A 9,403-nucleotide genomic window follows, 5' to 3' on the forward strand; every position below is an offset into this window, starting at 1 on the left:
TCAGAGCTTATTGAATTGTACCGTCCCAAACCACTTTTGAATACGTGGTCATCTATGAGGAAGGTTTATCGTGTTAAAACCCACACACGCCGATCAAGTGGCAGCAAAGACGCGAACAGAGGTCAGGACAGCCAAACGACCACGTATGGCTGGAGGGTCAATAACAGTCGCAGCCGTAAGCAGTCATCTGATTGGTTCCTGATCGACGCCTGACCATATTTGGTGGTGCCATGTGGATAAATTGCTGATTCATACACATAGGTGGTTGTATTCGAGACACAGACTAGTGGCCTTTTGAGCATATCCTGACCGGCAAAAGTCTCCTTTTTAGTAGTTTATGCAAGCATTACCTTGGGCTGCAGCACATTATTAACGGAGGGGCGCCTATCTTTCCAAGATAAGATGACTGAAAACTGCAAAGAATGAACATCCTTCAGGTTAAGATGACAACAAAACATCGTACTGTCGCGTAGTTCATTTCGGTTCCTTCCTTCAATAATGTACAAATACGTGCTGAGTTTTAGTTATGGAATTAGGGCGTGGTAGTAGCAGCAGCGGAAATTAGTTTGAGTTTCTCTACCGCCTTCACTAGTGCATCGATCTCCGAGCCCTCGGCTTTCAGTACCGTTACAAGGTTCTCCACCTGGGCGGGCGATAGCGGTGACGACTGTGGTCCCCTAGGCCTCTCGGTTCGGCTCTGGCCAAAGCTGATGCCATCGCTAGCACGTTGCTGCTCTCGCAGACGCGTTACCAGGTGGTCGTACTGCAATCGAATGTTCTCCAACCACCCCAGCAGGCCCGATTTCAGCCGGTCTCGCAGATTCTGCACGCTGCTGCTCATTTCCAATTCTGCGTCTGTCAGTCCTGCATCGATGCCTTGGTACAGCAAACAGGAAAAGGGACCAAGTTAAACATGAGTGTAGGCAACGAGAATGTTACTACTTGTGAAGTGTATGCAGCTCTTCAATCTCCAAGGTTTTCACCATATTGGTGTCGTGATTTGATGCCCATAAAAAGACAAATCAAGGTTATGGTGGGAAGAAGTGAAAGGATATTTCATGACTCACTGTAGATGCGTCGAGCAAGCTCCGAGAGGCGATGATTGAGGGCCTCCTGTCGCTCGAGGATACGCGAGTGGCGGTCCGCGAGACGAGCGGCGTGAGTCTGGAGAGCTTCGCGCTGCGCTGCGAGCCCAGCCACCTCTTCGGACTGCGCCGCCAACTGACCCTCCACATACTCCGCAAATCGACAAACAGACGCCGCCAGGCCCGCCAGCTGGCTTAGCTGCGAGATGCGCAGCGTGTCTGTCGCCTAAAGTAGTAGTAGAGCACACACAAAACCATTACCAATCTATATTCTCAGTGAAATTAGACTACTACTCCATCAAAATAAGCTTAACCAGAACGTTTTCAAAACTGCTGGGACTCATGAACATTTTAGTAGTAGACTACGAAGAGGAGAAAGCGAATATATCTATTAACCGAAGACGAGAGCAAAAGGTCATTTACATTAAGGAACAGGCGGAAAATTTTCGGTTCAGAGGGGTTAATTCCATCATCTAAGGAGGACAGGATCGGCAGCCTGGAGGATTCAGCTGCCTTGAGGCTGCGTCGACATTTCTTTACGAATTCTGATTCCTTTGGGCTGAAAGTATCACAGAGAAAAGTCACATAGATGGGAGGTACGAGTTTTCCACTTTTTGAAGTATATCCCACAGCCATCGCTAGTCATTCATGTAGCAATTTGCATTTTGAATGTTAGCAATAAGTCTGTTTCACACATCGAAATTTGGAAACTCCCATCTTTGGCATTTAAAGTAACCAATTATCGTAGAATGATAAAAAACGCATCACATATATAGAACCTTGGTAGTAACCGTACTAACTGCGCCAAAAAAAGACAGCCAATCTCACCGACTAGAAGACGATTTCACTGGCAGTTTGCATTCCTTCTGTTCCAAACTTTGAACCCACTGCTCGCAGCGTACTGAAGGCAAATCGGCAACAGTGTCAGACCGTGAGGGCGGCCGGCAGGGCAGCGGCACAGTCACAACTTCGGGCTTGGAGGGGAAGACCACAGTGAAGGCCGGAGAGGTGTCAGTATCAGAGGGCGACTCCGCCGAGGCCCTGTGGGGCAGTAGACCAATCACTGCTCGACCTGGACTTCTACTGTCGTAGGTCTGACTGCTGAGACTTTGAGTCAGTAAGAGATACTCCACACTGCACATGTTTGACCGAAGTTTCTCCAGCAGATCTAAGTGCAGGAGAAAATAAGCCATACTTCCAATAGTGATTGGTTAGAATGTCCATATTTTACTAGGTTTTTAGGTATCGTGAAAACATTTGTATTTTGAGATGAGGTGTGGCATCAGAAAAATCTCGATGCGCATTTCAGATGGTTCAAAACACGCCAGCGTTAGTAAATTAGATATATTCTGATAAAGTACACTTTCTCCGAATTCGAAAGACTGGTAAATTGATAGGTGATAGTAGATGGGTAAATAAGATACGGAAGTGACCGGCTTATTACGGTTTACTGATCAAATCGAACAGCTGAATAAGAAACTGGGCTAGACCAGACTATAAGCGAGGCAAATCTTCTTGTAGAATGGCGGTCGCTTCTGAAAAGCAGACAAACGGACTTCGAAGTATCTTGCATCAAAAATAGCTTGTATTACTCATTTAGCATTTTTCGACTGGAGTAAACATTAGTAACAAAGCCAAATAATGGCGAATACAACTTACTCGAGTTAGAGTCCTCCTCGATAAATACGGAGGAGTAGAGGTCACAGAGGTCATTCACCCAGGGAATGCGCACGTGGTGAATGCCAAAGTCGTGCAGGCAGAAGTAATTGCTACCCAAGTCAAGTGGAGCTGTAACTGTGCTGTGAGACCAGAGATACGAGGAAGGGACCAACGCCAGTTTCAGGCTGCACGATTCAACCTCCGAATCGACGTCACTATCCCCATCGTGTTTCATTGAGGCCTCGAAAGACTTGTCCAGAACTGGTAATTCCAGGTCGACACTATCGATAAGGAAAAGGATGGGGATGCCGCGACCTAAATGCAAGGAAATAGGCAAGACATAAAAAGATAGGGAAAAAAGATTAGTGGTAGGAACAGTAATTGTAAGAAAGTGGTGGCAATAGGGAAGAAGAACTCAAACGAAAGGTTTAGCTCTAGCTAAATCAGCCTATATCAAATATCTCAGAACCTAAAACATATGACGACTTCACTAGATCACGAGGAGATGAACAACATTTCAGAGCGTTCGCCACCAGTGTCACATATATGTGACCCTTCGAGCTTCTTATGTGGGCCCAGCGTCATAAGTTGCAGAAATCGTGCCACAAAAAGGTTAGCTGAGTTTAAAAGAGTACAATAGATTGAGGATAGTCTTGGTCAAAGGATGGTGCAATCTTACTTCCGAGCAGAATTGCAAACAGTCACTTTGGTAGTGCAAACCTTGGTATCAGAATAATGAAACACTTGAATGGGTGTGGAGGCCAAATTTCCCCCGAAACAGGTGTTAAATACCAAAAATATACTCATAAATCAGGAGTTTAATCGATCGTGCCTTACAATCGCCTTGTGTCAATACTAGGAAAATCTTCCAATCAGTCCATAATCCCTAATGCATCATGCCGTAAAGTGTCACAAAATGACAATAATGACGTGGTTAATGTGAATACAATGAATTAATTATTTGTGCATGACCTTCGTTGGTTCCAAATTGCCATTGTTAAAGAAGAGTGAGAGGAGGACACGGTCATCCTTACGCGAAAAGACAAACACTAAAGCAAAGTGTAATCCAGGTGTTAGACCTCCGCCAATAGTAAGTCACAGTAGCCGGCCTTGCATGACATGGCCTGAAGAGATCCATGTTATGGAAATTGTAATGAGGAATCGGATTTCAACGGGAGGTGAGCATTTAAAACCAAATATAAAGAAGTAGATTAAGCCTCAATTCTAGCCATGGCTAATTCGACTTAACTCCTACTTCCGACCGTTTACTGTACAATTTGGTGGCTTGGAGCTATTGAAACATACTTAGGTAAGAGGTTGCTTACAAAAGAATCATTTCGAGACAAGACGTACATTTGTTCGCTCACTAGACGTCTGCACACCCAAGCACAAACACGATTTCTCATCACAAGTCAGTCAGTCTAACAAACAGTCAACAGGCAGCGTAAAATTCACCGCACCTTTCTACAACATGCACAAAGGAAGGAAACAATCACAAATTCACAGTCCTCGAAGCCTACTTTTGTCGCCTCCTAATGCATGCCTTGCCACATCCATTTCCTCAACTTCCACCACCTTTCCAACTAATGTACGCAACACGACATTGCTCCGACACCACTCAATTAAAACATTCATGGAAACCACCTTTGACACCCTAATCACTTAATTTTTGCCTAATCAACAGGGACACGCGATTCACCATTACTATCCAGAACAGAGGACTTCCCTCAATCTCCATCTTTCAGCTTTTCCTCACCAGAACCCAAGCATCCAGTCAAACCTTCATTCGGAGCAATACCTCCGGCTACCACCCTCTCTAAATGCCACACGATAAGCTTCTGCAGCTTTGCAACCGAGCCAACCTTGGTTTGCGAACCCACACGAGCTCGAATTACACCCAACAGGTTCAGACAAAATCCTGTAACTGAGAGGAGAAAAGTGGTGGAGAGCACTACCAGTAAAGCCATGCCAATAGACCAACATGCATCAATGTATAGTTCTACTCAATGTATTTCACCAGTACCATGCACGTCGCAGACCCCACAGGATACCAACAATTGGGACTGCCTATAACGACAAAGGCATTCAAAATGTGATTTCAATCACCAATTTTGCCACAGAAGGTACGATAACGGTCAGCGTGCATAACTAACTACTTCACTACCATTGATGAGTGTCTTGAGGAAGATCCTCAACTCCAAGTGTATATATTGGGAACAACACCCAGCAATCGTTGACACGGGCGATGGTGAAACGATTCAAAGTCCACTTTCGCATCAACTGGGGAGGGAAAGACGTGCCGAAAGCTGAGTCGGTGACTACATTTGTCACATACCCATGTCATTCGCAAACATATGACAGACAACGAGCCTCATAAACTATCAATTTGTGGTTCACTTCCTCCAAATGCGTTGTAGAAACTCGACCACTTTTCATTGCTTCCTGATTGACTGTCTCCAAAGCAAACTTCTTTAAAAACAGCCAGCATTCGACCTGGACCAGTCAATCCGTCAAAAGAAAGTTCCTCTCTTATTCCTACAAAGCAACTCAATGGAACACCTCATGCCACCGAAAAATTGCCCACGAGATCGGTGCCTCGGAGAAGTAGTGAGATATTGCATCATTCTTCGCAGCCCCCTCATGATACTCCTCCATGCTCCGTGTGATATTCACTTTCCATTGCCTTAGACAACCGCACGAGCATATGGGACGCAGAACAGGCTGTTGTTAAATAAAATTGAAAAAAATAGAGCATATATTGTCATGAGGATTACTCCACCGAATTTAGGGACTTAGTTCTTGTGAAGAATAGTATGGACTAAAGAAGACAATGGTCCGACACTACCCTCACTGTAACTTGTAAAGTCGTTAGTCGGGTTTGAAGCAAATGTTTGGCCTGGTCAATTGAAAAAGAGCAAATATATGTCCAAAATAGCAAAAAAACCTTACCTTGTGGACGACAATCAGATTGCAGCAGTACAGACGGTGGAATGTGCAAACAAATGCCATGGAATATCCTTCCAGCTCTATTGGCGAAGCAAACAATGTCTGGTTGGTTTTCATTCTCGTCTAATCGAAGACATATGAGGGTAGTAAAGTCAAAGGTGTAATAATCCTCGTTTGTAGGGAGAATTCGAACGAAGCGAACTAGCGGTTTGTTGATGGACATGGGGGACGCGCTTACCAGTAGTATGTCACCTGCACATATGGGGAGGAAGTAAATACAAGCTTAGCCTTCCAAAAGTCTACAACATTCACTAAATTAAGGTGAAATTACCGTTCTCGCAAATAACATAAATCGGTACGCGGAGAGGTGCATCATGTGAAAAGCGTGCTCCATCGGAGAAGAGCGGGGAGCCAAAATCGAAGTCACAACAGACGGCTCCCATCGCTTCGCTCAGATTCAGTCCTCGCGACACCCTGGTACGTCTATTTTCCTTGTCTGCATGGTCAGGTGCTTCAAGAAGATAAATGACGAGCTCATTTTCAAACTTGAGAGATCCACCCGAAGAGCAAATACAACGACAAAGTATGAGTCTGCCATCACTGATCAGTAGAACGAGCAGATTGGGGATATATGGATGCCACCGGACACGAACCAAGCGACTTATTGCAACAGAATCCCCAGATAAGGAATCAAAAACCGTTGTAAGCTTTGCAATTATTTTTGCCTACACAAATAAAGAAAACCAAGAAAAGCATATACTTGTTTTGAGTGCAAGAGAGACTCCGTTTTGGAAATGTCGGCGACGTGGGCAGAAGTCTCCGTAAGTATGGCTAAAAAGCTTCTGTCGGGTGAAATTAGCATAGACACGGGATATGATGACGGCTGTGGTGTAAGAAAGAATGTCTTCTTCCTCATACTATCATCTAATGAAAAAACGTGAACCTGGCATGCTTTGCCATCCAGAATAAAAACGCGATCATGGAAGTCTACAGAGGTTATTGGACCAAAGGGACATAACCTTTACTTAAACTATGCGAATTCTTTGCAAAATGAATGACTTGAGGAGTGAATGATGATTTTAATGGGGTGGAAGTAAGGTTTATCTCAGACAAAACTCTAGAAACCAGAGCACCCACCCCCACCTCCATTTCATTGGCCCGAGCTAATCCGAAGGAATTCAAACCGTGCGCCATTGATTCATGTGCCACAAAGTTAGGCTCTAATGTATTTTAATCAGGATAACATGTCGCTCTAACCAAATCCTCAGCTTTACAGAATGACTATTAAAATATCCATTTGTAACGCTGTTTAAAAAAACAAGCCAGTTACTCTACTAATGCTTTGCTGCATGGAATTAATGCCCAACTACCCATAGTACAGACAATTCTTTGGCATTATCGTGTAGTAGCCGTGTTGATCCATGACCTTATTCCATCTAATTATAGTCCGCATTATTTTCCTCAAAAACTTTTTTACAGTACATCTTAGTTCTAATGGAATTACTCGCTACCCATCTAAATTTGGCCTCAACGGTGTTTTTAGTCCTGATTCCTCAACACTGGTACCATTCTGCTTTTACTAGCTCTAGGTCACAATGGGTGAGTGTTCGTTGGCTGTGGGGCGCCTCCTGTTGTGGTCACTGTGTGCTTTCCCGTAGCTGATTTGCACAACTTAAACTGGGTATTCTCGTTATCTCTATATATTAATGGGGCTTTTGACAAGCATATCTAGTTGGTTGCTATGGTCTTTACCACTGGCCCTGTCGACGTTGTTTAACGTCAGATTTATATTTTTGAATCTTGGGAAGAACTGAAGTTAAGCGAAGGTTTAGGCGGTGTTCTTTTTTCTCTCTTTGTCACATATTAAATCTGCTTTTAAAGCTAGTTGGGGTTGGAGTTTGTGTATTTGTGAAGCTTTCAAAATGGTCACCATTACATGCTTCACGGTTTTTCATAAGGTTCTTACCTGTTTTTGTGTATTTTGATAGATTAGTGCTTTTTACTTCTTAGCATTAATTTTATCTGTATAGTGGTGTTTAATTTGCACCTCGGTTATCAGTACATCCTTATTCCGGCATTACAAGCTTTGGTTTGGACTACTATTATTATTCTACTGTCATCGAATTTTCCCTGCAAATTTCTTCCTCATATTTCTCAGAATGAAGTCCCGAGTCTTGGTTGCGGCTACTTGGGGTCTAATCACTCACAGACTGGGTCAACTTCCTAGCAACGATCTTGGTGAAAATTCCAATGCCGTCTCCCTTCATTACGCTGTAAATACTGCTAATCGCCTAATTGAAACCTACAAGGTTAGACACCATAGCAACCATTCTTCATGCCGCCTAGGATACAGTCGGTGCACCTGGAATCTCTGTCTGTGTTTCTGTTGGTGGAACCACAATTTATTCCAGAGGTTCGCCTTGTCTCACCGTACTCGATTCCGAATAAATATTTGATTACCGTAGCTACGATTTCTCCCCCTCAATAAGTTTACGTTGTTGGACATTTTTTTATGGCCTTAAACTTGTTCAGTTTGTTTATGAAATGAGTTCATTTAATTAGTCATTATAAAGTGATAGAGAGCACATATCACGTTTTTGTGGCGTTGGTATCAAGCATGGTTGTCCCCCAAAGGTTTCGGATTCGCCGATGTGGAACAAGGCGTCAAAATAACTCCACAAACTAAATTTAGGATAGCAAGCATAAGCAAGTCATTTACGTCTCTACTTGTCGGTCGTATGCTTGATCAGGGTCGGCTTGACCTCGATGCAGACATAACGACCTATCTGCCCGACTTTTCCCCAAAAACAAAGGAAGGCAAATCTGTAAGGTAGTTCTTAAACTCGTTTGGAGATATTTAGGCTCCAATATCAATGCGCCATCTGCTGAGTCATACAAGTGGTATCCGTCACTACTCAAAATCGAAAGAGGAGGAGGAAGATGAGGTGGGTGACTGACCGTTTCTGGTTTCTTACGTGTAACCACAGTACGCAGAAGAGATGCTCAGTACAAAGGCATACGACTCAGCTCAGGACTCTTTGGCCATATTTCGAGATGACGCACTACTGCATCTGCCTGGTGAGGACTATGTCTACAGCACTCACGGTTTCACGGTTGTGGCTGCGGTGTTGGAGGCCATTATGAGCAAAAAGCAGCCATTGTGCCCTCTGTTTGAGCGACCAGACCGTCTCAAAGCGCCTGCTATGGGTGATAACAAAAAATTGCCTGATGAGGCCAAATCATCCTCAATGTTCAAACAACTATTTGCCTTCCTCGGTCTTCAAAACACTTGTCTGGATGAACCTTACAAGATAGTTCCCTTCCGTGCAAGGTGAGTTGGATTGTTGCATCTATTCATTTCTTCACTCGTGTCTTTCAGAATTTGAAACACCCAGCTTCGATTCAGCTGTGCCATGTTGATGCTTCACAAAACAATTGACTTTGTTGTGAAGGTGTGAAGTGTACGAAGTGATCAAGAAATTTCATGCAGATCTTTATGATAAGAATCAAATAATTGTAGAGAGCTACTTCAAATATTCCACTTGTTGAAATAATCACTGTACAGACTTCTTTCCGAACTGGGCACGAGCTTGATGCAACGTTCCGTCCTTAAAAACCGAAAGATGTAAGCCATAGTCGCTTTCAACTCGCCCTCGATTTTATGTCAGAGCGGCCTGTTCTACGTCCCATATGCTTGTGCAGTTGTCTAAGGT

The 9,403-nt window shown here is 43.8% G+C and overlaps 2 protein-coding genes across 2 annotated transcripts in view; one reads left to right on the top strand and one right to left on the bottom strand. All coding sequences in view use genetic code 11, as the record gives it.

The window, feature by feature from the left end:
• Nucleotides 1–532: 532 nt before the first annotated feature.
• EGR_08813 (Nuclear pore complex protein Nup88) lies at nt 533–6,884 on the bottom strand (the record flags this gene model as incomplete). Its single annotated transcript, XM_024498062.1, has 10 exons — nt 533–876; nt 1,068–1,311; nt 1,509–1,644; nt 1,914–2,253; nt 2,745–3,059; nt 4,543–4,668; nt 5,694–5,942; nt 6,022–6,415; nt 6,451–6,677; nt 6,710–6,884. 10 exons carry the CDS (start codon nt 6,882–6,884, stop codon nt 533–535), a joined length of 2,550 nt encoding a protein of 849 aa, XP_024347534.1.
• Nucleotides 6,885–7,285: 401 nt separating this feature from the next.
• Nucleotides 7,286–9,403, top strand: part of EGR_08814 (Disco-interacting protein) — a gene marked incomplete at both ends in the record, with an annotated part of 39,190 nt that continues 37,072 nt past the window's right edge. Inside the window, 6 exons of the mRNA XM_024498063.1 lie at nt 7,286–7,344; nt 7,849–7,999; nt 8,037–8,103; nt 8,325–8,515; nt 8,552–8,635; nt 8,678–9,021. Of these exons, the coding sequence (XP_024347535.1) occupies nt 7,286–7,344; nt 7,849–7,999; nt 8,037–8,103; nt 8,325–8,515; nt 8,552–8,635; nt 8,678–9,021 (896 nt within the window). The remainder of the gene's footprint in view (nt 7,345–7,848; nt 8,000–8,036; nt 8,104–8,324; nt 8,516–8,551; nt 8,636–8,677; nt 9,022–9,403) is intronic.

This window comes from Echinococcus granulosus (genome assembly GCF_000524195.1).
Source record: "Echinococcus granulosus chromosome Unknown EG_S00120, whole genome shotgun sequence".
NCBI classification, from domain to species: Eukaryota; Metazoa; Platyhelminthes; class Cestoda; order Cyclophyllidea; family Taeniidae; genus Echinococcus; species Echinococcus granulosus.